General features: G+C 53.4%; 4 protein-coding genes across 11 annotated transcripts; 1 reads left to right on the top strand and 3 right to left on the bottom strand.

Annotated features, from left to right (window-relative positions):
• Nucleotides 1-82: 82 nt before the first annotated feature.
• DNAJC4 (DnaJ heat shock protein family (Hsp40) member C4) lies at nt 83-3721 on the bottom strand. Of its 2 annotated transcripts, none has more exons than XM_016216409.2 (7): nt 3584-3721; nt 2736-2837; nt 2014-2107; nt 1396-1580; nt 1150-1314; nt 360-446; nt 83-270 (listed from the first exon to the last, which is right to left on the bottom strand). In XM_016216409.2, the coding sequence occupies exons 1-7, from the start codon at nt 3628-3630 to the stop codon at nt 174-176; spliced, it is 777 nt and encodes a 258-aa protein (XP_016071895.1). In that variant the 5' UTR covers nt 3631-3721; the 3' UTR covers nt 83-173. The 2 variants fall into 2 exon arrangements, with proteins under 2 accessions (XP_016071895.1, XP_087678078.1); XM_087821952.1 differs by having other exon boundaries at nt 1150-1311.
• On the bottom strand, nt 3641-6093 carry NUDT22 (nudix hydrolase 22). Of its 4 annotated transcripts, XM_016216404.2 has the most exons (6): nt 5968-6093; nt 5359-5856; nt 4931-5029; nt 4350-4447; nt 4122-4215; nt 3641-3807 (listed from the first exon to the last, which is right to left on the bottom strand). In XM_016216404.2, exons 1-6 carry the CDS (start codon nt 5968-5970, stop codon nt 3706-3708), a joined length of 894 nt encoding a protein of 297 aa, XP_016071890.2. In that variant the 5' UTR covers nt 5971-6093; the 3' UTR covers nt 3641-3705. The 4 variants fall into 4 exon arrangements, with proteins under 4 accessions (XP_016071890.2, XP_016071893.2, XP_016071891.2 ...); XM_016216407.2 differs by lacking the exon at nt 4122-4215 and having other exon boundaries at nt 5968-6091; XM_016216405.2 differs by lacking the exon at nt 5968-6093 and having other exon boundaries at nt 5359-5899.
• A 208-nt stretch (nt 6094-6301) lies between these two features.
• TRPT1 (tRNA phosphotransferase 1) lies at nt 6302-8619 on the top strand. Of its 3 annotated transcripts, none has more exons than XM_087821951.1 (7): nt 6302-6672; nt 6892-6973; nt 7486-7655; nt 7747-7921; nt 8124-8180; nt 8256-8366; nt 8497-8619. In XM_087821951.1, the coding sequence occupies exons 1-7, from the start codon at nt 6601-6603 to the stop codon at nt 8586-8588; spliced, it is 759 nt and encodes a 252-aa protein (XP_087678077.1). In that variant the 5' UTR covers nt 6302-6600; the 3' UTR covers nt 8589-8619. The 3 variants fall into 3 exon arrangements, with proteins under 3 accessions (XP_087678077.1, XP_087678076.1, XP_016071887.2); XM_087821950.1 differs by having other exon boundaries at nt 6518-6672; nt 7468-7655; XM_016216401.2 differs by lacking the exon at nt 6302-6672 and having other exon boundaries at nt 6775-6973.
• FERMT3 (FERM domain containing kindlin 3) lies at nt 8573-25435 on the bottom strand. 2 transcript variants are annotated; one of them, XM_016216398.2, is made up of 14 exons: nt 25276-25435; nt 22846-23079; nt 22511-22630; nt 22232-22400; nt 21904-22006; nt 12186-12293; nt 11886-12020; nt 11756-11805; nt 11528-11685; nt 11252-11358; nt 10899-11132; nt 10418-10542; nt 9253-9394; nt 8573-9123 (listed from the first exon to the last, which is right to left on the bottom strand). In XM_016216398.2, the coding sequence occupies exons 1-14, from the start codon at nt 25433-25435 to the stop codon at nt 8944-8946; spliced, it is 2025 nt and encodes a 674-aa protein (XP_016071884.2). In that variant the 3' UTR covers nt 8573-8943. The 2 variants fall into 2 exon arrangements, with proteins under 2 accessions (XP_016071884.2, XP_016071885.2); XM_016216399.2 differs by having other exon boundaries at nt 11528-11652.
• Nucleotides 25436-26095: the final 660 nt, after the last annotated feature.

Here is a 26095-nt window from a genome sequence, read left to right as displayed (position 1 = left end):
CGCCAGAACTCAGACGGCGGGGCGCTGTCCCAAGGAGAGGCTGGGGTGAGGGGGTGCTGAGACTTAAGGAGGAAGCCGAACATGAGCGCGGAGAATCATGTTTATTGCACACGTTTTGGGTGTTGGGAAGTCCCGAGAGGGAACACACAGCAGGCTCCATCCAGGTGAGAGGCTCAGGGGGGCATGATCCCTGGGCCTGGGGGAGGCCCGGGTGGTGGCTGCAGCTGCTGCCTCTGCTGTTGCTCCTGCTGGAGCCTGGCTTTGTTGGCCCTGCAGGAGAGAGCACCAGGGTGGTTGGAACAGGGATCCTAGAGGGTAGTACAGGACAGTGAAGAAGGCAGGGTAGAACAGGGACAGACCTGGCTCGGGCCCGAGTCTCATTGTAGATGGCTGTGATGATCCGATCCTTTTCATCCATGAAGCTACGGTGCATCTGCTCCAGCTTCCTGTAAGGGGGTTACAGTTAGCCCTGGGTCTCCCAAATCCTGCTGTTCCCCAAGTCCCACCCCCCTGTACCCTACTCTAGGATGTCACTGCTTTACATTTGTGGGGACCTCAGCCTAACTGCCTGTGTTAGCTGGGGAGAGCAAACAGAGTGGCCAGGCTTGTCCAGGGTCCAGTGGTGACCCAGGTCCCCGGCTATCCTGCTGAAGGTAGCGGCAGCAGCACTGAACATCAGGGTGGTCCTCGCAGGAGATTAGAAAGGGTTCTATGTCTAACTCTGTCACTGAACTAGGCAGGCTGCTAGCAGTGTGCACTGCCTTTATGTACGTTTGCTGTAGAACCTCAGTGTCCTGGCACGCATGAGAGAGGGGTGGGGAAACAGCAGACATGCCAAACAAGTGAGGACAGTTTTTACAATGCATTTCTTTCTTGTGCATGATTCTGGTTGGCTCCACCACTTCCTGGCAGCCAGCACCAAAGATTTACATACAAATTATAAAAAAAACAAAAAAACCTGAAAATTACATTAGCCCTTAGTGAAGAACTGCCTTTCTAAGTAAGAAGAGGCTCGAGAGACCCATTTCATACAATTCTTAGCTTGAGAGACACAAGAGTGCAGGCCACATGGGTGGCACACTGGGCTTCACTCCCCCTCTTACCCTCTGTCCACCCACCCCCACCCCTCTGGGAAAAGCAGGGATGCACCTGAAGGCAACATAGTGCAGGCCCATGCCTGCCAGCATGATCAGGAGGCAGTACCCCAGCACCCGCTGATTGTGTCTATGCTGCTGCCGCCTCGACTCTGGTCCCTGAGGCCTCACACCAGGAAACTGGGCCCAGTATTGTGCATTGGGGGGTGCCCAGGAGCTACTGGAAAGGAGAAAAAGGGACAGTGTGGGGATGAGGCTCCCAAGACTTGGAGGGGAAGAAGTGAGCTGCAAGATACTGTACCTGTGTGTATGATGAGTAGACCTGGGATGGGCTGTGGTTCCTGGAGGCTTTGGGGGAGTCGCTGAGCGGAGCTGGTGATCATAGTTGCGGCGGCTCTGCTCCCGGCTGAGTACTTGGTATGCTTCACTCAGCTCCACAAAGCGGCTGTGCAGGGCTGGGTTTCCAGGGTCCCGGTCAGGGTGCAGCTGGGGTGGGGCAGGATTCCCCTCATCTACTTTCCCATGCTCCATCTCCATAATATCCACCCACAAGGGCTCAAATCATTCCCAGAGGCCCTGTCTGGACAGTGACCTTAACTCTCAGGCCCTCAGAGTGGCCAACCCACCAGAAAGCCAGAGTCAGGAAGCATTCTTGCTTCCTCCCCACCTGATGCCTAGCTCTCACTATATGCCCTGGTCCAGGTTTTCTCAAGAGCAGGCAGATCAAGAAAACCAAGCCCAGCCCATCAGACAGGATCCCTGGCTTTCCTCACACCTCTGCCCTTGGGGAACCTCCCTCTTCCTATGCATGCTGAGGGAATGTGCCACTAGCCAGAGTGAGCCACTCAACTCCGTTCCTGGGAATTTGGGGTGTACCCCATCTGGCTCAGATTTCCCCTCCCACCTCCCTGCCCAGTACCTCTTTGGACTTGGAGAAGAAAGCTCGTTTAACTTCTTCAGTGCTGGCACCAGGATGCACCCCCAACAGTTCATAGTAGTTACTGGGGCCAGACCTGTGGAGAGAGGCCAGAACCTGTAGGGGCTAAGGAAACACAGAAGATACCCCTTCCCTACCCCTCCCAGCTCCGCTGGGCCACACCCTTCAACTCAGCAACCAGGAGCTGAGGGGGCTGAGTCAGGTTCATGGGAGACCTATCTCCAAACCATCTCTCCTTTTTGAGTGTTTGGGGAATGGTGCAGATCAGACCAGAGTGTCTCAAAATGTAGTCCTCAGGCTCCATGTGTCAGAAACACCGAAAAAGCTTGTTTAAAAACGATTCCTGAGCCCCACCTCATTCCTGCAGATAGAATCTCCAGAGCAGGACCCAGGAATCTGCATTTTTGTAAACCCCCCACCCCCCACCCCCCACCCCCGGGGGTTATGATCAGCGTTGCTCCACAACATTGGGTTTGGCTTTCAAACTCCAGATCTGCCTCATAACTCGCTGTATAGCCTTGGTGATCATCCCTTAATCTCTGATCCTCAGCAGTGAAGGTGAGGTTTACCTGAGACAAGGCTGTAAGGCACTTGACACAGAGATCACAACTACCTCAGCACCTAGGGCAGGGCCTAGAGCTGGGCCCTCAACAAAAACCCACTGAACGACCGGCCGAGGGGCAGGCACCGGGCCGCCGACTCACCGCTGCCTGGCGGCCTCCGCGAAGAGCCGGGTGAGAGGGCTGCGGGGCCACAGGCGACAAAGGCACAGGGGCAGCAGGGGCAACATGGCGGCAGGAGGGCAGCTAGTGAAAGGAGGTCACAAAGAAGAGTGCATTGGGACCAGACTTCAAGCGCTCCGGGGGCAGAAGGAAGCAGCCGGGCCCCATTTACTTGCAAAGGAAAACTGAAGCAGGCCCGGAGAACCCATGGACAGGCGGGGCCTTGATCAAGATCAGACCCCAGTGCCCTAGACCTGTCCTGCCTCTGACCCGGGCCCTTCTCCACACTGGCCCCGGCGTCTGGGCGGCCGGCCGGAGCGCAGAGACCCCGCGCTGGGGGGCGGACGCAGGAGGAGCCGCACCAAGCCCCGCCCCTGCAGCACTCACTCGCACCTCGGCCGCCGCCATTTCCTGTACCGCTTGAGGCCCCACTCCCACACTCATTGGCTTAGACACGCAGACCACGCCCACCGGACCGGAAGGTGCCATGGGCCCTGCCCCCGTAACCCATTGGCCTTTGACGTCTCGGGCCCGCCCCCGAGGCCGGTACCTTGGACGCGCCCAGAGGTGCTGGCGTTCACCCAGGAAGCGGGGGGCACCAAGCCTGCCACTCAGTGAGGCTTTCGGCCCAGCTGCCGTCGTTCTGTCCACGAACATGGCTGTCACTCCGCTTTATAAAATGTTTTACAGAGCAGCGTCCACCCCCTAGTCGACCTGGAACCTCACCAGAGCCTGGCAAAGGGACATGGCCCTCGTTCCAGCTGGCAGAGGGCAAAACTGAGGCTGGGCTTTCTTTTTTCCAAGTCGCTTGTTCTGTCTCCCTCACCTACCCCAGGCTCTCCCAGCGGCCCCTCTCTGTCTCGTGGGAACAGCACATGTCAACGGAATCCAAGAATAAAGTCCTTTATTGTCTTTCGAGCTGTGGTGATAGGACTGGGGACCCTAGGGCGACTCAGGTGGGACTTCCCTGGACCAGGTTGTAGAGGAAGATGGCGCCTTTGGCGGAGGGGCAGAGTTCAGCCCACATTTCAGTCTCCTGCAACCTCCTCACGCACTGTGGGGAGACAAAGATCCAGACATCTAGCTCTCAGGTCTCTTGAGGGAGCTGTGCCCAGAGTTCCTGAACCCCAGAGTCTTCTGCACTGTACAGTCCCTAGAGAGACATGTTAAAGAGGCTGAACAGGTCCCTGGCCCTCTCCCTTGGGCTTTTGGGCATCCCCAGTGAGGCCTTGTGGCTCTGGAGAAAAGCTCTGAGAGATCTGGGAGCCCCATCTGACCCTGCCTTCCCCGCAGACAGACATGCATCAGCAGGCCTCTGCAAGTCCCAACCCCAGCTCCTTGTACAAGCAAGACTTTGCCACCTCGCACCTGTGTCTCCACAAAGATAATTTCCGTGGACTCGTGGGCCTCAGGTCCCCCACTCATGTAGTGCTTTCTCACCTGCTCTGAAGTCAGGCTGCACCTGGGCAAGATATGAGAATGGCCTGGTGGTTGCCCAGCCCCTGGGAGGTCCCTGTGGAGCCGCAGCTGCCTCAGCCATGCCCCTCAACCACCCACCTACCCCAGTACCCAGGACTCTCCCCAGAGCTCACTCACTGGACGTAGAACTCGGCACTGGCACGGCCCGCACTGGTCTCATTGCACGCAATGCCCAATAACAGCGGTTGGCTCAGGGTGAGCAGTGGCAGGTTCACCTGGGGCCAGGGTCCCACCTGTCAGTGCTCACTGCCCACATCCCTGCCCCTCTCAATGGAGAACAGCACATGTATTACCCTTGTATAACATTTTAGGGTTTGTAGCTTAAGTGCCCAGAATCACAGGATGTTGGATCTTGGGCATGTTAGAGATTGAATAATCTGCCCAGAGTCACCAAAGGAAAATCGGTAAATCGACTTCCAGTTACTTCTCTTTTCAACAAACCTGGGGGACGGGTAGGCAAGGCATTTATCATTGTTCACATTGTAAAGAGGAAGAACTTGAGGCACACAGAAATGAGGGCTAGAATTCCATTCCAAGTGTGCCCACTGCAAAGCCAAGTTCTTCCCTCAATGCCACATGCCTGCAGACCCTCCCACCAGTCCAGATGAAGGTTCATTCTGGCACGTTCCAGCCCACCACCCTGTCCTGGCCACCCTCCCTTCCAGCCCACCACCTTGTCCTGGCCACCGCTCACTCACCTCATCACAGATCTCCTGGAGGACACTGGAGAAGAGCTCATGTACCACCAGCTCCCCAGGGAGGTCCTTGTGCAGAGGGCTGTCACCAGGGCACAGGGCCTGTGAGAGGTCAGGCTTAGCCCCTGTTCCCCACCTCTTCTGGCCCTGCCTTCCCTCACATTTGCTGGCCCTGAGGGCCTGTTTGGGCACAGTGGTCCCCAGACCCAGGCCCTTCTTTTCCAGATGGACGACCAGAGGTCCATCTAGGTCTTTGCTCCCATTCCCTAGCTTCTTACAGGTCTGGGGAAGAGATCAGTGGGGAAGTTGAGGGCGCTGCCTTGGGCAGACACTTTCAGAGAAGTACTAGGCCAATTCTCCTTTGAGGGATGAGGAAAACTAAACTGAGGTGTCTGGGTCTTTGTGCCTTTGCTCCCAGCCTTGCATCTCACCTGAGGCTCAGGGTGCCCACCAGGCACGTCCACCATCCCAGGTGCCTCAGCCACTCGCCCAGAGCGACGCAGGAAGACAAGAAAGTCATCAGCGGTGATCAGTGCTGCGCCGACCCCCAGAGGGTCTGCTAGGTAGGCTTGCTTGTTACCCCAGTCGGCAGCCCCCTGCTGTCGCAGCCAGGCAGCTGAACTGGCCCAGTTGGTGCCCAGAAAGTCTCGATAGGAAGTAAGGCCCAGGCGCAGAAGCAACTGTGGCCCCTGGGAGCCAGTGGGCGCCAGGGCTGCAGAGTGCAGGCGGAACTTAGGAGCATCAAAAAGCCAGGGCTGGGCCTGTAGCCGGCTCTCCCAGACAGCAGCGATGGCCTTGTCCCCTCCTGGCAGTGGACGACGGTCGTGGGCTGGGCTCAGCTCAGCTCGTACTTGATCCTCGGGCAGCCCGCCCGGGGGGCACTGCAGCAGCAGAGACACCTCAGTGTCCATGGTCTGAACAGTGCAGCTCTGGGGAAGGTCACAGCCAGGCCTGTCACCGTGGGGGACCCACAGCCACCCACAGACCTACTGAGAATACCCCCAGCCCTTAGGCAACCCCTGGGCAGTAAAGTGTCTTACCATCCAGACATCCCTGGGACTCCCGGGCACCCCTACTACCCATCGGCCCTGAGCCCAGTCACCCCCCCAACCCAGGGGTCCTGCCTCCAACCCGATACTCAGGAACCCCTCAGGGTCCAGAAATCCAGCCTCGGGCGGGCACTCACCACCCCCTGGGCCCGCAGTCTCCGCCCCCTTCCCCGGAGCGGAAGTTCCGCCCCCCCCCCCCCGGCTTCTCATTGGCCGGCTTCGGCCTCGGCTTCGGCCTCGGCTCCGGAGCCTGCGAGCCGCCGCTCGGCCGCGGGAGTCGGAGCGCCCGCCCCGTCTGCGTCCGCGGGTCGCGGTCTCCCGCTCGGCCGGCCGGCCGCCGGCCCCGCCTCCTCAGGCCCGCCGAGCGGGACGGACCCGCGAGCCCGGAGCGCGGGGCTCGGCTCTCCTGCGCTCTGTGGCTGACAGTGTGACCTTGGGCGAGTCTCGCCCGCTGGGCCTCAGCTTTCCTATTTGCAGCAGGGAGTTGGGGCGGGAGGTGAACTTAATGAGCTGCTATCCCCGGCCCAGCTCGCGTCGTGAGGCTTTGTGACTTTCTGGGCAGGGTGGAGTCATGGAGGGCCTTTAACAGCCCCCACAGGCCGCTGCTCCCCACGGGTTTTGGCCATGAGTTCTGGAGGGAGGAAGCAGGAAGCAGCAGGGCCCAGGAGTAGAAGGGCTCACCGACCCCCGGGACAGGTGCGCCCCTCGCGCCCTCACCTCCACCCCCATGGTGGACGGGGCGGTACGGGAGCTCTGGCTCCCTGGGAAATGCTGCTGGGTGGGACTGGGGGCTGATGGATCATACTATCCTCTGGAGAGCAGAGGGACTCCTCTCCCTCTGGTCTCCCCCTGATGCTGGTCACTCAGAGTTCAGGGTGGGCAGCAGGGCAGGGGATCATGTCTGAACTCTTGCAGGACCGAGATGTGCAACTGTCCAAGGCTCTGTCCTATGCCCTGCGCCACGGGGCCCTGAAGCTGGGGCTTCCCATGGGGCCTGGTAAGTGAAGATCTTGGAGGCTGGGGTAAGGAAGGGCTCCAGCGCAGGGAGCAGTGTGAGCCTGTCTGACTGCTCTCCCCCATGGCTCCCAGCACAGCCCAGTGGGGATGGTATATAGGGACGTCCCTCCATTTACAGGGAAGACCCAGAGCCCAATATTATTTCTTGGGCAAACTGGGAGAGGAGCCTCTCTTTGGGCCAGGCCTGTGACCCAGTAAACACTTATCCCAAAAGTGGGCACAGGGTGGGGTGGTGGTGGTACAAATGAGGCTCATTGAGTATCCATTTTGAGCGAAATAGTGTGCAAAAAAGGGTCACTTTATCTTTGTGACCTTCCATGAGGCAAATCCTATTCCCTTGTCAGTTGAAGAAACTGAGGCCCAGAAAGGGGAGACTTTCTAAAGGTCACGTAGATGAACCCTTGTGACCTCCAAGCTCTGTTCTGGTTGTGCACGTCTCCCTGTTAATTCTGGCTCACAAGTTAAACTCCTCAGCATCCCATCTGCCCACAGGCGGCTTCGTGCCCTTGAGTGCCCTCTTGCAGCTGCCTCAGTTCCGCAGCTTCTCAGCTGAAGATGTGCAGCGTGTGGTGGACACCAATGGGAAGCAGCGTTTCGCCTTGCAGCCGGGGGACCTCAGCACCGGCCCCCTCATCCGAGCCAATCAGGGTCACTCCTTGCAGGTGGGGGCTAACAGGACAAGTGGGAGAGCAAGGTGGGACCCCTGTCTGTGATGGGGGTTCTCACTACTGCCCACTCCCCCACCCATGCCAGGTACCTGAGTTGGAGCTGATGCCCCTGGAGACCCCACAAGACCTGCCCCTGGTGCTCGTCCATGGCACATTCTGGCAGCACTGGCCCTCCATCCGGCTTAAGGGCCTGTCCTGCCGGGGAAGGACACACATCCACCTGGCCACAGGACTGCCTGGGGACCCTGGTGTCATCAGTGGTCAGTGCTCCCCAGCTACTCCTACCCACTCTCTCCTCCCAGGTGCCCATCCAAGGGTCCTAGCCTCTTTTGTCCAAAGCCACCCCATACCCTGTATGCAGCAGCACCCCCTTCTTCCCACTGAGCCCAGGACCCTAGCCTGCCCATGTTTGATAACTACAACCTCAGACGCCCCTGGTCCCAGCTCCAGTTGTCTCTGCAGGCATGCGGCCAAACTGCCAAGTGGCCGTATTCATCAATGGGCCCCTCGCCCTGGCAGGTGAGTCTGGACACAGCAGGGACTGCCTTAGGCCTTCAGAGAGGGCCTGAGTCACATCTCTGGCTCTGTCTGCAGATGGAATCCCCTTCTTCCGCTCTGCCAATGGGGTGATCCTGACTCCAGGAAATGCTGATGGCTTCCTGCTTCCCAAGTACTTCAAGGAGGCCCTGCAGCTGCGGCCTACCCGTGAGAACCTCCATTCTACCCCTGTGCTTTGTGCCTGAAGCCTGTGCCCTTTGCCCTTTACCTCCTTCCAGCTCCCAATCCCTGGCTGATTTAGGTCTCCCTTTCTCTAACCAATTTGTCTCTATCTCAGGAAAACCCCTCTCCCTGGCTGATAATGAAGAGACAGAGTGTCAGAGTGGCCCCAAGCACAGCTCCAGAGAAAGAAGGACGATCCAACAATAAAATATTTATTTTAAAAAAATGTAAAAAGAAACTCTAGTCTGAAACCATGAATTATCCTGTAGCTACAGCTGGTCTTCCTTGTGTGCTTAGGGACTACAACAAGGTCTGGGGCGTTGGTCTCAGCCACTCAGACAAGGGAAGGGCTATGCTGTAGAGCTCAGGACCCACCCTCCCTAGCCTGGGGGATGGCAGTCTGTCCCAGCCAGGTCCCTGGTCTGCACAAAGCCAGTGACAGCGTGTTAATGTGCCCAGCTCAATGCATGTCTGGAGAGGGTGTGGACAGTGAGTCCCAGTGGGTGTGGGCTTAGGAGCGGCATGGCAAGTGGTGAGTGGGACAAGGGCAGTAAGAAAGGCCTCAAAAGGCCTCGTGGCCTCCTGTGAGCTGCAGGAAGAGGTCTTCGTCCAGCTCCTCCCCTCGGGCCCGCTCCCGCGTTGACAGGAAAATGTAGCCCCCTATGTACTCATGCACAATGCGGCAGCTGGCAGACACACAGCTGAAAGCCACGTTGATGTGTTCGTCAAACTCGATGGCGACCTGCAGGGTGGGCAGTCAGAGGGGCTGGTAGGTGGGATAAGGGAGCAGCCCTGCCCTGGCCTGTCCTGCCCTGCCCTGGCTGTCTAGCCCAGCCCCCGCTCCCTACCCTCACCCTCACTCTGGGCCCACCTGCCGGATGTCCCAGTTGACATTCCACTGGCGCATGTTGCTGAAACGCCAGGTCTTGACCACATCGCCCACGGCCAAGTCAATGCGGATCAGTCGGTTATTGGCTATGCCCAGGATCTCATCTTTCCTGCTGCCCTTGAACCTGGTCCCCAGGAGGACAGAGTGTGAGCAAGGGCCCCACCCCATAGCCCTGGAACCTGCCCAGACAGCCTGGTGCAGTGCCCAGGAGTGTGTTGTGCAAGTAAGTCATTTAGGTTCTCTGGGCCTCAAGTTCCTCATCTGGAAAATGGGAGTTAATTGATACCATCATTATAATAACATTTAGCAGCATCAGGCAAATAGTCCATGCCCTTAAATAACATTTTTTGTATCATCATCATCTGTTGCCTCAGTCATATCTTTTTTTAAAATTTAAAATATATCTTGCCCGGCCAGGCGTGGCTCAGCGATTGAGCGTCGGTCTAGGATCCAGGAGATGGCGGTTTGATTCCCGGTCAGAGCACATGCCCAGGTTGCAGGCTTGATCCCCAGTAGGGGGCCTGCAGAAGGCAGCCAATCAATGACTCTCTCATCACTAATGTTTCTCTCTCTCCTTCTTTCCTCTCTCTGAAATCAATAAAGATATGTTTTTTAAAAAAATTATTAACATATATCTTTTATTGATTTTAGAGAGATGAAGGGAGAGGGAGAAAGAGAAACATCAATGATGAGAGTCATTGATCGGCTGCCTCCTGTATTCCCCCGACTGGGGATCAAGCCCGCAGCCTGGGCATGTGCCCTGACCGGGAATCAAACTGCAATCTCCTGGATCATAGGTTGATGCTCAACCACTGAACCATGTCAGCTGGGCTCAATCATATCTTTGTAAGCTTGGGAAATGGGCAAAGGGGCACTCTCTGTCCCTGTCACAGCAGCCCACGTTGGTCCTGTCCTGGACCAGCTAACAGAGGTTGGGAGAGGGAATGGTCCGTGGCAGAGCTGGGATGGAGCTGGATCTCCTGCTTTCCTGGTCTGATCTCTGTGTTTGCTGTGGGAGTGGAGGATGGGTGGGGCACATGGGGTACCCTCAGTAAGGTGTGCCCACAGAGAACAGTAGGAGAGGCTTCAGGATGCCCCCCCACCAGGCAGCAGGTGGAGGCAGAGAGGGCCAGGATAGGGCTCTTACCTGACTATGACATAGGAGATGCCAAAGTCGGGCAGGGACTGCCAGGCCTGGATGAAGCGCAGCTGGGCCTCAGACAATGAGAGTTGGGCCACGTTCTGGTGGGCTTCCAGGATCCGCGGGGTGAGCTGTGGGACCACACTGGTGAGGGCCTTCCAAAGTCCCTGAGACCCCCTGCCTGTCCCCATCAGGGACACAGGATGCTGAGCCTAGGGCAGGGGTAGTGCCCATTGTGGGGCCACCAGGGTGCACCCTCTCGCCACTCATCAAATATGAGCTAGGCCAGGCCCTGAGGTAGACGTGGCATCTGGACCATGACCCCCTCTTTTCTGGGAGGGGACCAGCATACTCAGTCTCGGGACGTGGGTGGAAGAAGGAATGAGTGAGCATATGGCTCCCCAGAGGAAGGCTCTGTGAAGATCCAGAGGCCAAGGATGGCCAGGTAAACGCTGTGGTAGTTCCCACCACCCACCCCCTCTGGCACCTGTTTGGCCTTGAACTTTCGCTGGAAGCGGGGGGCAACAAGGCCATAAGGGTTGAGGCCCTCCGCGGAGGCATCAGGGCCCTGGGGCTGGTTGCCCAAGCCCCCAGTGCCTGTCCGCTGCAGGCTGAGGAAGGCCAGGATGGCCTGCACCTCGCTGGTGTAGCTGCTGTCTGCCATGGTGCGGCCCTTGGAGGCCAGGCGGCAGCCAGCCATCCAGTGGGCGTACTGCTGCTCCTGTGGGAGGAGGACGGGGGAGCGTGGTAAGGGGCTAGTCAGGCTCTGGTTCAGCCCGCTGCTCCTTCCCTGACCCCACTCCCGCCTTGGCCCGACTCTGGGCCCTGCCCGGCCCTCACATCCTGGCAGCGCAGGTATAGCTCACTCATGCCCTCAGGGGAGGGCACCAGGAGTTTGATGCAGAATTTCTGGCCTGAGACGTTGACATCGGGGACCACCTCACAGCCTGGAGGGAGAAGACGGGGTGGGCTAGAAGACTGGAGAAGGGGAGCCCTGCCTGCGAGGCCCCCAGGCAAATGCCAGCTACCTGAGAACAGGGTATTGTCCCTGGCACTCACCTGGCCAGCCCACAGCCCTGCCCTTGTCCCTGTCCCGGCCAGGCCCCCCTCACTTACCCTTGAGGTTGAGTTGCTGAATGGGGTCCCCTGGGGCTTCATCCTGGCTCTTGTAGTAGGACAGGGTGGTCTCCTTGAACACCACCCAGTGCTGGCGATACCCCTTCAGGGTCAGCTTCCGGGGCCTGAGGGTGAGGCGGCAGGTGGTGACAGGCCACCTCCCTCCCTCCTTTCTCTCCACACTGGCCCCTCCGGCAGGCAGGCTGCCAACTCTGTGTCCAAACTCACCGGAAGATCCGGAGATGATCCTTCAGTTCTGGGATGGTGGTGAGGCTGTCCTGGGGAGGAGAGGAGTCAGAGGGGGCCTAGTTCCTGGGCTTGACCCTGACCCCGGCCCCCGAGTGGAGCCCCTCCTCACCAGCGCATCTGTGCGCGCTGACCCCTCCAGCTTCACCTCCAGGTTGTTCAGGGCTGCATCAAGGTCATCCAGCCCCGGGTCTGTGCCGGCTGGTTCGCTCACCTCCCCACTCTGAGACAGCTTGTTGATGTGGTACTGGGTGCGGCACATGGCCAGGGAGGGCTCAGAGGGCAGCCCATTCGCCCCACCACACCTGAGCTGGCTTCCCTGGAGATGGGCCCCACTCTGGAAGACCCTCTTGCCTCGGAATTAGCTGCCTCCCTGCGCCCTGCCCCCCGGGCCCCCAGGCCTGCCTGGCACCTGCAGGGCTGCAAACACCATCATCTCCTCCTCGGTGCAGTCGGTCTCCTCCAACAGCAGGTCCCACCGGGCCTGCTCATACAGCTGGGTCAGCCGCACCGGGTCTGTCTGGAGCCGGGGAGGGAGAGACTAGGTTGGTCAGGTGTCAAGCTCCAGGGCCCAGCCCCTGCAAGCCTCAGCCCTGGCCTCTGCTGTGGCAAGCTCACTTAGTGGCCCCACATGGGCAGAAGACCCCAGCCCAGCTTTAGAGCTTGCCTGCTCCATCTGCCCAGGCACATGGTCCCTGGGAACCTTTGAACAGACGTCTATTGTGTCTCCACATGCTGCTGAGGGCAGCAGGGGCCTGAGTAAACCAATCAGTAAATAGGTAAAGTGACCCCAGAGTGTGATAAAAGCTATAAAGAAAACAGCTGCCACGGGCTGGCTAGTTCTGCCCTCAGGCAAAACACAAGTCTGATGACTGAGTTTGGAACCCGGTTGCAGGGAGCTCCTCTACCGGAGGAAGCATTCAGGGAAGGACTCCCTGAGGAGGTGGCATGCTGTGCTCAGTGTGAAGAATGACAATGGGCCACTAAAGGGAAGGCTAATAGGAAGAACATTCCAGAGAGAAGAAACGGGGAGTGCAAAGCTCAAAGGGGCATCCAGCTACCCACAAAAGACCAAGCCCATGCTCCCTCGGAAACCCACCGAAACTCATAGCGAAGGCATAAAAAAGGTCAACCCAAAAGGCAAAGACCAGAGAGGGGACTAGAGCAGGGGAGAGAGAAAATTCTGGAAGCTGAGGAGCAAAACAGGAATGGGAACTGGGCTTCAGGGAGAGAGCTGGGATCTCATGCTGTCCTTTCTTGTCCTGTGGGAAAGGCACTAAGGAATTTTGAAATTAGAAAGCAAACAACAAAAGAACAGAGATCTGGACACATACATCCAGTTCCCATGGCGGAGCCCAGGACAGGCTCCAGACTGGGATCCCTGGTTGAGCAGCAAGGGCGGGCTGAAATGAGGGCTGTAGAAAGTATATCAAAGGAGAAGGTCCCTCGTGACAGCCAGCTGGCACCTGGCAAAAGCCACAGATTTACTCTCTTGAGATGCTGAGCCAGAGGTGCCCCTGCATTTGGTACTTCAGGCACAGCTGGGGGTTGGGAGAGGGTGGTGAGTTTAGAGAAGCTTGGAGTTCTGAGAGGTGAGATACCCAGCACTTGCCGACTTGTCACCCAAGACATTGGCAGTTAAGCCTTCTATGCCCAGTCAGGAGATCAGAAGGTTCACTGCTGAGAAATGATGAGCCAAAGAGAACCCCCCCAAAAGTAGCATTCCTGCCCTAACACCCCCAAGAGTTCCCCAAAATGCCAAGCCCTACTCATGTACTCAGGGTTTCCGATAGGCTTATAAGAGCCTTATAAATATGAAAGGACCAGCAAGGATTCCCCACATTTTTAGGAAGCTGCTAGCATGAACTATACAGACCAAGACAAACAGCAAAAAAAACTTGGAGGTGCCCGGGTGGCATGGCTCAGTGGTTGAGCATCACCCTACTATGATCCAAGAGATCATAGTTTGATTCCCAGTCAGGGCACATGCCCAGGTTGCGGGCTCGATCCCAGGTAGTGGGAGGCAGATCAGTGACTCTCTCTCATCATTGATGTTTCTATCTCTCTCTGCCTCTCCCTTCCTCTCTCTGAAAAAAAAATTTTTTTTTGGTAAATTGAAGTAAATAAAGACAATGTAGAGAGCAGAAGAAAACTAGTCAAAATCCTTATAGGGACAAAATACTGCACTCATAAAACAAGAACAGGATGCTATTTTAAAAAGGAACATAATTATAAAGTCATAGTAATTAAGATTGTGTGGCGTTGGCAATGAGAAACAAATTGACCAATGGAACCAAAGAGAGTCAGAGAGAGATCTACACATGTATGTTCACCTGACTTAGGACAAAGGTGATCCTGCAGTCACTGGGGAAAGAATGCTCCTTTTAGTAAATTACACTGGATCAATTGGATAACCATGTGTCAAAAAAATTATTTGTACCCCTACCTCACACCACATACAAATAACAATTCCAGATGGATTGTAGATCCAAATGTGCAAATTAAAACTAAGCCTTTAGAGAAAAATAGGACAATATCTTGTGATCTTGGAATAAAAAAGATTTCTTAAACAGGACACAAAAGATGTTAATCATAAAAGAAGAAACATAAATCAGAATACATTAAAATCAGGAACTTTTGTTTATCAAAATAAACCATAATGTGCTTGCTTAGGAAAACATATACAAAATTAACCATTAAGAGAATGAAAAGGCAGAGCACAGAGTGGAAAAATATATTCACAATATATTTATCTGACAAAGTGCTCATATACCAAATACATGAAGAACCACAAAGCATGCCCGGCTGGGTGTGGCTCAGCAGTTGAGCATCGACCTAGGATAAAGGAGATCAGGATTTGATTCCTGGTCAGGGCACATGTCCAGGTTGCGGGCTAGGCAGCCAATCAGTGACTCTCTCATCATTGATGTTTCTATCTCTCTCTCCCCCCCCTTTCCTCTCTCTGAAATCAATAAAGATATGTTTAAAAAAAAAAAAAAAAGAACTACAAAGCAGTATGAAAAGAGTAAGCAAGTCAATATAAAAACTGGCAAAAAACCTGAACAGAAACTTCACAAAAGAGGATTTCCAAACTGCCAATGGCCCTATGAAAAGGGCTCAACTTGATTACTCCTCAGGGAAATGTAAATTAAAGCCACATAAAAAGCACATCACTGGTTGTTGGGTGTGGGAGGAGGAATGACTGCAAATGGGCACCAGAGAACTTTCTGGGGTGATGGAAATGTTCTAAAACTAGACTGTGGTGACAACTGTATAAATTTACTAAAAATAATCAAACTGAATGCTTATAATGGGTGATTTTTATGGTATGTAAATTATATCTCAGTAAAGCTGTTTTAAAAAACCTATAAATAAAAAAACCATGTGAGATACCTTTACACACCTACCAGAACAGCTACAATGGAAAAGATAGGAAATACCAAGTACTGGTGGAACTGTGGAACAACTGACACTCTCATACACTGCTGATGGGGGGCAGGGGGTCAACTGGTATAACCACTTTGGAAAGCTGTTTAACAGTTTTCTACTATAGGCTTCCAATGTCTGCCCTGGAACCCAGCAATTCCACCTCTGGGTATGTACCCTACAGAAATCTGTACCTGGCCCTGCCGGGGTAGTTCAGCTGGTTAGAGTGTCATCCTGATATGCCAAGGTTGTAGGTTCGATCCCAGTCAGGACACATACAAGAAGTAACCAATGAATGCATCAATAATAAGTGGAACAGCAAATTGATCTCTCTTTTTCTCTCTCTCTCTCTCTCTCCCTTCCTTTCTTTCTCTTTCTAAAATCAATCAATAAATAAAACATTTTTTAAAAGTTGATTTCCCCATTTCTTAAAAAAAGAGAAGAAATGTGTACCTATGTTCACCAAAAGACATACACTGAAATGTTCATATCATCTCTGTTCTTAATAGCCCCAGTCTGGAAATTGCACAATGCCCATTAACAGTAGAATGGAAATTAATTGTGGTATATTGACATAACAGAATGTAACATACCAATAAGAAATAATAAAATACAACTATACATCACATGGATGAATCATACAAGCACAATGCTGAGTGAAAGAGCACAGACATAAAAGAGTATATACTGTGTGATTTCATTTAGATAGATTTCAAACACAGGCAAAAGTCATCTATGGTGTTAGAGGTAACAATAGTTGTTGCCTCTATGGGAGATAGTGCCTGGAAGGAGAATGAGTGGGGCTTTTGGTGGCTGGTAAAGTGCTGTAAGCTTTAATTTAAAAAAATCAAACTTTATTGATTTCAAAGAGAGGAAGGGAGAGGGAGAGAGAGAGATAGAAACATCAGTGATGATAGGGTCATTGATTGGCTGCCTCCTGCACGACCCCCACTAGGGATCGAGCCCGCAACCTGGGCATGTGCCCTGACCGCAAATCGAACCACCATCTCCTGGACCATAGGTTGATGCTCACCTCCTGAGCCGTGCTGGCCAGGGAGTGCTGTAAGCTTTAAAAAGGAACACTCAGAAAATAAGAGCTCTTAGAACTTAAAAATATAGCTGCAAAAATTAAAGATTGAATAGTTCATTTGGAAGATAAGTCAAGAAACTCTCCAGAAAGTAGAATGAAAAGACAATGAGCTTAAAAAAGAGAAAGAAAAAAGTAAATGTATAATTTGTTTCTTTGAAAAATCAATCCAGGAGGTCTACATCTACTAGGTCCCAGAAAAATGAAGGGGTAAAAATTATTAAAGAAATTGTAGCCCGGCCGGGCGTGGCTCAGCGGTTGAGTTTTGACCTAGGATCCAGGTGATTGGGGTTCGATTCCCGGTTGGGGCACATGCCCAGGTTGTGGGCTCAGTCCCTAGTTGGGGGCGTGCAGGAGGCAGCCGATCAATGACTCTCTCACCATTGATGTCTCTATCTCTCTCTCTCCCTCTCCTTTCCTCTCTCTGAAATCAATAAAGATATATTAAAAAAAAAAAAAAAGGAAATTGTAAAGGGCATTTTTCCAGGACTAGAGGACCCAGATTTCTAATTTGAAAGGGCTCAGCAAGTGTGCAGGCCAATCAATGAAGAAAGATCCACACTATTGAAAGATTTAGAACACCAAGAGATAAGGAGGAGATTTTAAAAGTTTCTAATACCTGCCCCTACATTGGGGTGAAGACAGTGAACACCCCAATGGCAAGCCACTGATAGCCTTTTTGGGTCTCTCTTCTAATTGTGCACAGATAGACAATTAATAGAAAAACAGGTTAATAAAAATATAGCAATTATGAACTATAAGAAAACTTGACCAAGAAAGGAAATATCATTACTGTGGCTAGCTAAGAACACTATTTATATGTGTTACTATTTATAGCCATGATCATGTTGTTTTAACCAAAAACTATAGCACAACTCAATTGGAAAGGTGCAAAGAAATGTGTATATTGTAGAGGAGGGGGGAGGGTATAAGACAGCTAAATCTTCATCTTTCATAAAAGTCAATAGACAATGTGTGAAATGAAAACACCAAGGAATGGAAATGTATAAGCGTGTCATAGAGACATAAATGCCAGAATAAAAAGCTACAGAGTTAAACTCCAGTCTTTAAGGGTGAGAGATCTGGGATAAGAAGAGGTACAGCAGGGAGCTGGGTGTTTTGTCGCTGTTGTTGTTACAAACCTGGTAGGACTATTTAACTCTTTAAGCTATCATATATTACTTAAACAAAAAATAAAATTTAATCTAAAACAAAACCAAAGAGAACAACAAAAACCAAATGGTTTTTAGATATTGGACAACAGACCACATGAGACAGTGATCCCTGAGAGAAGGTGCAATAAGGTGACTCTTGAGAATGCCCCAGCTGACCTCCTGGAGAGAGTTTCTAGGCTTCAGATAGGGAGTAGGACCCAAAACAGAGCCCAGCATTGTCCCTTGAGTTGAGGAGATGTAGTTGAGAATTAGGGAGTCCAAGGCAGCCAGAGTTCACAGGACACAGGACTGGAGGGGAGACAGCTACATTCGCAGAGAGAAAGCTCTGGAGTCCAGCAGAGGGCTCCTCTTGAGTTTTTACCTGAGAACTGATTAGTGTGTGTGTGTAAGGAAATTACCCAAGACTGGTAGAAGAAAACTCTGAAAAGGAACAGGTGGGACATTTACCAGACCTTATATAGGGTGTGGTGGGAACAGTCACATTCCTAACAGCCAAGTTAGAGAACTCTCTTCACACATGGCTCATCAGATACTTGGAAGGCTATTCCCTTTGTAAGGGGGTAAATTAGCCTTAGATTAGAAGATGCTCTTGTTTTGTTTAATTAATGTTCAGGTCTTAGAAGGATCAAACTGCTTCCAAGTTTCTTAACTTCATCCCCAAACAAGTTTTGTAAATATTTAAAGGACTACAAAAAAACTCATCACTCAAGAGTATAAAATTTGTCATGTCTTGCATCAAATAAAAAAATGATCAGGCCTGGCCTGGCTGGTGTGGCTCAGCAGTTGAGCATCAACCTAGGATCCAGGAGATCGAGGTTCGATTCCTGGTCAGGGCCCATACCCGGGTTGCAGGCTCAATCCCCGGGGGGGGGGGGGGCGTGCTGGAGGCAGCCAATCAATGACTCATCACTGATGTTTCTATCCCTCTCTCCCTCTCCCTTCTTCTTTCTGAAATCAATAAAAAAATATATTTTTTAAAAAATGACCAGGCATGAATACAAGTAGAAAAATACAACTCATAATGAAGATATAAGTAGTCAATAGAAATAGATCCCGAAATGGCTTAGATTATAAAACTCATAGACAAAAACACTAGAGGTTATTATGAATACAGGGCAGGGCAAAAGTAGGTTTATAGCTGTAAGTACACGAAACACAGTTTATTCTCTATTATTATTTATTATTTATTAATTATTGTATTATTTTCCATATAGACAACTGTAAACCTATTTTGCTCCACCCTGTATATCCTGTATGTTCAAGAAAGTAGAGAAAAGCATGAGTATGTTAAGGAGAGATATGGAAAATATTAAAAAAATAAAAATTGAGCTCCATGAACCCCAAACATATGAAACCTGAAGTGAACCAAGGCACATGATAATCAAATTGTTTAAAATCAGCGATAAAAAGATCATAAAAGCAGTCAGAAAAAAAAAGACACATTACATACAGATGAACAAAGAATGACAGCAGATCCATTGTTGGAAGCAGTGTAAGCCACAAGACTATTAAGTAACTGCAAAATAAATAAAAATTAAAAACCTGTCAACCAGCCGGCCAGGTGTAGCTCAGCAGTTGAGCATGGACCTAGGATTCAGGAGATTGCAGTTTGATTCCCGGTCAGGGCACATGCCCAGGATTGCAGGCTCAATCCCCAGTAGGGGGCGTGCAGCAGGCAGTTGATCAATGATGAGTATCTCATCATTGATGTTTCTATCTCTCCCTCTCCCTTCCTCTCTCTGAAATCAATAAAGATATATTAAAAAAAAATCTGTCAATCAAGAAAGGTATTTTTACACCAAGTAAAAATATCTTTCAAAATCACAGGCAAAATGATGACTCATGGACATATGAAAGCTGCAAGAATTCATCATCAGGTCAGCACAGAAATGTTAAAGAAAGTCCTTCAGGCAGACAGAAATGATATCAGCAGAAATCTGGCCTATACACAGGAATAAAGGTGTGGGAAATGGTGAGTGTGTGGGCAGGTATAGAAGACTTTTTCATATGTTTTAAATGTCTTTGTAGGACATTTGGCTCAAGGAACTGCTCTGTATCTCAACTGTATCAATGTTAACATCCTGGTTGGGATCCTGGTGGGGGGAAACTGGGCAGGGTATCCAGGTATCTAGGACCTCTGTGTGTTATTTCTTACAGCTCTCTGTGAATCTGTAGTTATCTCAAAATAAAAATGTAATATAATTGACTGGTTAAAGCAAAAGTAATATGGATGACAACTCAATGATAAAAATTATCCACTCAAAAATTTGTACATGAATATTCAATGCAGCATTATTTATAGTAGACAGCAAGTGAGGGGGAAAAACCAAATGTCTATTAAGTGATATAAATAAAATGTGGCATATCTATACAATGGAATATTACTCAGCCATAAAAAGGAATAAAGCACTAATCCACACTACAGCATGGATGAACCTCAAAAAACATGCTAAGTTAAAGAAGCCAGACACAAAGAGCCATGTATTGGATGATTCCATTGATATAAAATGTCCACAATAAGCAAAGCTATAGAGACAAAAAGTAGTTGCCTGGGGCTGGGGGAGTTGGGGATAAATGGGGAGTGGCTGCTAGTGAGTGTGAGATTTCTTTTTGGGGTGATGAAATCTAAAATTGATTGTGATGGCTGCACAACTCTGTGAACATACTAAAAACTATTGACTTGTACAGTTCAATGGGCAAATTATATGATATATGAGTTATTTCTCAATACAGAATAATAATGATAATCACAGCAACAAGTATGACACAGTATTGTGGTTTCTGGCACACAGAGAAGTGAAGTGTGTGATCACCAGATGGGAAGTGAAAGTATCCTGTTGTAAGGTTCTTAGACTCTGTGAAGTGGTAATATTACTAGTTGGTAATAGTATATGTGTGCTATAACCCCTAAAGTATCAACTAAAAGGGAAAAAGCATAGCTAATAAGCTAATGTAAAGGAGATAAGATAGAGTCATGATAATTGCTCAATCCGAGGAGGCAGGAAAGGCAAGAGAAGGGAACAAGAAAGTCCCCAGGAGAGGAAGGGGTTGGGGAAAGGAGGTGGTATGAGTGAAAGGGAGTGGGCGGGAGGCAGAGAGGTCATGGTGGGCTGGGCCAGATCAGGCTGGGCCTCAGGGAATGGCAGCTGGGACTGTGGGCAGCCCCAGAAGCGTCGTAAGCAGGAGCGACATGACCTAATGTGTACTCGCAAGTGTTCATTCCAGAGCTGTGTGGAGGTGGGAGGCCCAGAAAGGAAGAAGGCTAATGAGGAGGGCTATACCGTAACCCACATGAGAGAGGCTGACAACCAGACAGGTGATGCGACAAGAGAAGTGCGGGCCGTTTGGGATTTTGGTCCGAGGGAGGATCAACAGGACACCTTGAAGGGTGGGGTAGGAGGAAAAGGGAAGGTTCCATAATGTTCAAGTCCAGGCTTTGCAATGAATCTATAAGTGGTGGTCTATAAGTCTATAATCTATAAGTCCTGCTGCCTGCAGGAGTCTGAGGTGCCTATTTCGGTACCTGAGTGGAGATGGCCAGTTGGACATGCGAGTCTAGAGCTCAGGGGGAGATTGTAAAATGGGAGTTGTGAAGAGCACACAAATGATATTTAAATCCATAAGACTGGAGATTCCTGGGAGAAAGGGTGGAGAAGGAGGCAGGGATGGAACCCAGGGGTTTTGCCAACTCCCAGAGGTGGTGGAGATGGGAAGGACAGCCGAGGAGCCTGCAGGGCAGCTGGAGGCCGTGAGCACATGGAAGTCACAAATGGCTGAGTAACAAGTGAGCAGGAAGAGAGCAGAGGATAGACAGCACTGAGGCGTGGTTACCTAGGTAGATGTGCTTTCGTGTGTGGATGGGACAAAGACACCAGGATAGATTTCGCTGAGAAAGGAGTCGATTAGCACCCAGGAAAGGCTGGGAAACAGAAGATGGGACCCTAAGAGCTCTGTAGACAATGGCTGCCGTTAGAAGTTTTTCAGTGAAGGGGGCAGAGAAGTGGGCAGAGGGAGTGCCTGTGGGCTCTGGTGGTCTTTCAGAGAGATGCATGGAGCCTGCAGGTTGCCACTGGGGACAGTAGGCTGGGAGGGAGAGATGTACACTGGTACCTGCCTCAAAGCCTGGTCCCTGGCTCACCTCTAGTCCCTGCAGGTTCTAGTGCCACCTCCTTTGGGAAGCCTTCCCTGAGCCCAGGTGTCGGGCATCTCCCACCTGAGCAGGCCTCCCAGGAGCACTCTCCACTGTCTACACTGATCTGTGGTCATTATCTCCCTGATGCCCGTGGCATCAGCCCAGGCCCAGAACTGTGCTGGCAGAGCTAATAAACGGGTGTGGATGGCCAAACAGACAGAGACAGACCCCTATGAGTCTCTGACGTTCCCAAAGCCTAGACCCCTAAACCTAGGTCCACATGTCCCACTGACCCAGACCCCTGGCCCACCTTGGGATCCAGGTCGAAGAAGCTGTAGTACTTGAAGCGCAGCCAGAGCATGTCCCCGGCCTTGATGCCCTGCTGCATGAGGCATCGTGACGAGTCCAGCCACCTGAGCCACGGCACAGGCAGGGGTCAGGGCTGAGCCAGCTATAGCGCTGGGGCAGGGTGGTAGGCTAGGAGGGGGGCTTGGGGGCAAGCACACACATATAGGAACAGCCTGGAAACAGGAGGTGTGGATTTGGGGTGAGCAGGACAAGGAGGGTGTGAGCCCTGAGAGTGGGGGGCCACCCACAAGAGGACGCAGCCCCAGGTGCAGACCGGGCAGACAGTGCACCTGCTGTGGAGCTGGGTCTTGTCCAACAGGGAGCTGGGCCGAGGCAGGCGCTGAAGCAGGAGGGGGTCGGGCGGCGGCTGGGGCCGGCTCAGCAGGCGGTAGCAGGCCTCGGTGTGGGCGCTGTCTGAGAAGTGGGCCGGCATCCCCCGGAACACGGCAGGCGCCACCCCTGGAGTGCAGGCTGGGCTCAGCCAGGCCGCCCTGCCCCGCCCAGCCTCAGGGGCCTGCTTCCCCCGCCCCCCCTCCCCCCCCTGTCCAGGCCCACCCCTGGGTGCTCACCCCCGGCCAGGACGACCTTGGTCAAGTCAAACACCTCCTCCTCGGGCTCCTTCTCCTTTTTCTTCTTCTCCTTCTTCTCAGGGGCCCGGAGCAGAGACAGCTCTTCAGGGTGCCGGATACCTGAGGGGCGCCGGGCTCAGAGGGGGCCAGGCCCAGCCCTGGGGCCTCCTGCCCCCTCCCCACATGGGCACTTTGGGGCAGGTCACAGCCCTGCAGGCAGGATGGGCACCAGGGTAGCGAGGACAATGTGCCTATAGCTGGGCCTATAAAGGGAGGGGACCAGCCCAGTGCAGGGCCCGCGCAGGGTGGTGCAGTGGGGAGCCCCAGGGACTCACTGAGGAGGCGGCAGATGGCGGCCACGGCCTGGAAGAGGGGCTGGGAGAAGCTGGCTCGGATGCGCAAAGCCCGGCGGTTGGGCAGCCGCAGGATGACGGGCCGGTGCTGGGGCCCGAAGAAGAGGCGGGCGTCGGCCAGGATGCCATACTTATCCAGCGTCCAGTGCGTCTGCAGCAGCCACTGCCTTTTCTGTTCCCACCAAATGGCGTGGTCCGACCAGTCCTGCTTGCGATCTGCGGGGCCACAGGAAAGGGGGCGGGGGCCCATCAGCCATGGAGGACCCCGTCCCCAACACTGAGCGCCAGCCTACGATTCTGAGGCCTGTGGAAGACCAAGGATGAGCTCGGCCCTTCCTTTCCAGGGGCTCAGCTCCTCGTCTCCACCCCTCCTCCACCGCCTGCCCTAATGTCGCCTGTGCTACCTAATGAAGGGAGCTTCCCCACATGGATCCGTCTGCCCTCTTGGTGGTGCTGGAGCCCCCCTGCTCCCTCTCCCCCTCTCCTCTTGATTCTTTGCTCCTGTTTTTTGTCCCCCTTGGCCCCTTGCCTGGCCATCCCCCATCCTGGCCAGGGTCCCTCTTCGGCCACAGCCTTTTCTTTGGGGCCTCACCTAGGCTGTGGCTTCGCCTTCCTGCAGTGACCCCAGGTCAGAAACCTACAAGCCACCTGCCAAGGGGCACATCCACCGGCTTCACTCCAAAACCTTGTTCACCAGACCAGGTGCCGGCTCTGGGTCTAGAAATGCGATGACCAGTCCCAGCCCCCAAGGTGCTCATCTTAACCCTGGTCTGCCTGACATGGATGGAAGCGCCCTCTCTCCTCACCGGTGACTCTGCCACCTCTGGGGGCTGATGACAAAGCTTCTCCTACCAGGCCTGGGTGTCATCCCTTTCACTTTAGATACCACCTTTAATCGATGTCAGTCAGACCTCCAAGAGCCACCCTTCTGTCAATCTTGGGTGCCAACCCACATTATGAGGCTGTCTCCCTGCCTCCAGCCTACCACCACCGGCGGGACTGGCCTAATGTGAGCCTTTGCCTGACAGTCTCCCTTGGGTGGTGGCCTCTACCTCCAGGAGAGAGTCCAAAATCCTTATGAGGGTTCTTGTCGCCCTCCAGGAGTCCCTCACCTGGCATAGATGCCCCAGTTCAGAACACCCTTGCCTGACGTTGCATCTCCCTCCTCCCTCCTCCCTGCTGTGGCCCCTCTCAGGACTCATTGAGTGGCTTCTCCTGTGAACCTCCCCGTCGCAGGCCTGGTGCCACCCTCTCCTGGCTCCAGGCCCCCATGCTGGCTCCTTTTGGGCTGCCCCAGCCGTCCGTGCTGCTCTTGCCATGCTCCAGGAAGCCAGGCTCTGGAACAGGCTCAGCTCAGCTGAGCATCAGTGGATGTCTGACACACTAAGGAATGACTGGGAACAGGAGGGGTGGGCACAATGTCCCCACTGCAGGGGGTCGGAGTTGAAGGGATTTGCCTTGGGGAGCCCTGCAGTGGGTGGAGGAGTGGGGTCTGTCTGCCTCCCTGTTTAGGCCTCTTGCATTGTGCCATGTGCCATGCCCTGGGGCAATCAGGTCTTCCTTGCTCAGCCCCTGCTTGGCCTGCCATGCCTGAGTCTCTGTCTGATGCCCAGTCTCCTGAGGAACCCTCTGTTCCCAACTTTTGCTTCCACAGCCTCCCTGGGCCCTGCCTTCTGAAAGCTCGCTCACCTTTTAACCAAGCTGTCCTGGGGCCCTGATCTCCCACCTATCTCCCTCCCAGGAGGCACCTGGTGGGCTGGCTGGGTATGAGGAAACCCCTCCCCCCAGGCCACTCAGGCTCCTGGCTCGGACTATGGAGGGGCTGCGACCAGCTCTAGCTGTCAGAGTATGCCTACTGCCCTCCCAGGAAGGGGTACTCCCACCCCAGCAGGGAAAGGTGATGAGATGCCACTGGCCCTGCTCCTTTCAATGGCTGATACCACAGGCTGCTCTGCTGTAACTTCCTGTGGGGGCAGGGCCTTCCCACCCAGGCTGGGCCTGTCACCAGCCTGCTGAGGGCTTCCGCCTTAGGGAGGAGGTGTGGGAGCAGGCCCCTAGGTCCCCAGGAGCCCTGTCTTCTCTCCCCTCGGACCTCCGGAATGTGAACTCTTCCTCAGCCCAGGCAAGGCCCCCTCTGCCCCTAGAAGTAGGGGAATGGAGGATTGTGGCCGGGTCTGCTCCTTGGGGACTTAGCAGAATCAGCCAGAGTGGGAGGAAGGGAGGGAAGACGGTGGGAGGGAGGGGAAGTGGGGAAAATGTCTTTTTTGGAACCAAATGATTAAGCTGGTGCCTGAGTCACTGTGACACCGTTATCTAGGGCTGTGCAGCAGGGAAGTACCGAGGGCTACCAGTTGTCACCAGTTGTAGTCACCCCGCGGTGCTGAGATCAGCAGCACGGTTGAGGGCACTCACTGATCTGCTCCACGATCTTCAGGAGCACCCCGCCAATGTGCGACTCCCCTGTGACCCGGAGGGTGACTGACTCAGCCTCGGGATCCTCCTCTCCCACAAATACTCGCAGCTCCCAGGACGAGTCGATGTAGTCCCCGGTGGCTGTCTTCATGCCCGCCATGGCTGCGGCAGCTCTAGGGTGGGTGGGGAGGAAGCAAAGTGGGCAAGGCGCTGGGTCTGGTAGGCTACGCGGGTTCAAGTTGAAGAGGCCCCACGTTGCCCTGGACAGGTAGGGGGCAGAGCAAACCCGTAGCCAGTACACATGGCAGCAGCAAGATATGGTGCTGAGTTGTTCCAGGCAGAATTCAGACCCTCGCATCATGGTTAAGTTGCAAGGACCCTCAGAGACCGTGTTGTCCACCCACTCCCATCTTACAGACGGGAAAACTGAGGCCCAGTAAGAGTAAGAAGGGGCTCACTCAAGAGCACCCAGCTTAATGGCAGAGCTGGGCACCTCCACCTACTTTCCCAGCTCACAACTCACCCCAAGCCCACACTGGCAGCTGCCTACCCTGGAAATGGTTGTAAACCCAGGTCAGAAAATAAATCCAATCCTGACCCAATGATGAGCGCCAAACATCCCAGACCAGCGAGGCCTCTCTAGAGCAGGGGCAAGTCCAGGCCGCTGCATGGAGAAGGCCATCGGGGCCACGGGGGCTGTAGCAGGGCAAAGGAGAGGAGGGCATCTGCTTACCTTGCCTGCAAGGGTTTGGGGCTGCAGGTGGAGGGTTGCAGTGTCAGCCACTCCTGGCCTCAGCCTGAGCACCTGCAGACTTCTGGG

Source organism: Miniopterus natalensis, chromosome 11, assembly GCF_054644295.1.
Source record: "Miniopterus natalensis isolate mMinNat1 chromosome 11, mMinNat1.hap1, whole genome shotgun sequence".
Lineage (NCBI taxonomy): Eukaryota > Metazoa > Chordata > Mammalia > Chiroptera > Miniopteridae > Miniopterus > Miniopterus natalensis.
This window is presented reverse-complemented; position numbering and strand designations above follow the sequence as displayed.

Excerpts from the sequence above, each read along its gene's own strand:
- TRPT1 (XM_087821950.1), top strand. The coding sequence starts at position 6,601 with ATGAGTTCTGGAGGGAGGAAGCAGGAAGCAGCAGGGCCCAGGAGTAGA. Across the intron at positions 6,673-6,891 it reads CTCACCGACCCCCGGGACAG|GACCGAGATGTGCAACTGTC; the intron begins GTGCGCCCCTCG and ends GAACTCTTGCAG. Across the intron at positions 8,367-8,496 it reads CCTGCAGCTGCGGCCTACCC|GAAAACCCCTCTCCCTGGCT; the intron begins GTGAGAACCTCC and ends TCTCTATCTCAG.
- NUDT22 (XM_016216404.2), bottom strand. Across the intron at positions 5,030-5,358 it reads GTGGGCACCCTGAGCCTCAG|GCCCTGTGCCCTGGTGACAG; the intron begins GTGAGATGCAAG and ends GACCTCTCACAG. Across the intron at positions 3,808-4,121 it reads TTATCTTTGTGGAGACACAG|TGCGTGAGGAGGTTGCAGGA; the intron begins GTGCGAGGTGGC and ends GTCTCCCCACAG.
- FERMT3 (XM_016216398.2), bottom strand. The coding sequence starts at position 25,435 with ATGGCGGGCATGAAGACAGCCACCGGGGACTACATCGACTCGTCCTGG. Across the intron at positions 11,806-11,885 it reads CAGCGCGCACAGATGCGCTG|GACAGCCTCACCACCATCCC; the intron begins GTGAGGAGGGGC and ends TCTCCTCCCCAG. Across the intron at positions 10,543-10,898 it reads GAAAGTTCAAGGCCAAACAG|CTCACCCCGCGGATCCTGGA; the intron begins GTGCCAGAGGGG and ends GTGGTCCCACAG.
- DNAJC4 (XM_016216409.2), bottom strand. The coding sequence starts at position 3,630 with ATGTGCTGTTCCCACGAGACAGAGAGGGGCCGCTGGGAGAGCCTGGG. Across the intron at positions 2,838-3,583 it reads GGCCGCTGGGAGAGCCTGGG|CTGCCCTCCTGCCGCCATGT; the intron begins GTAGGTGAGGGA and ends TCCTTTCACTAG. Across the intron at positions 447-1,149 it reads CTGCACTATGTTGCCTTCAG|GAAGCTGGAGCAGATGCACC; the intron begins GTGCATCCCTGC and ends ACCCCCTTACAG.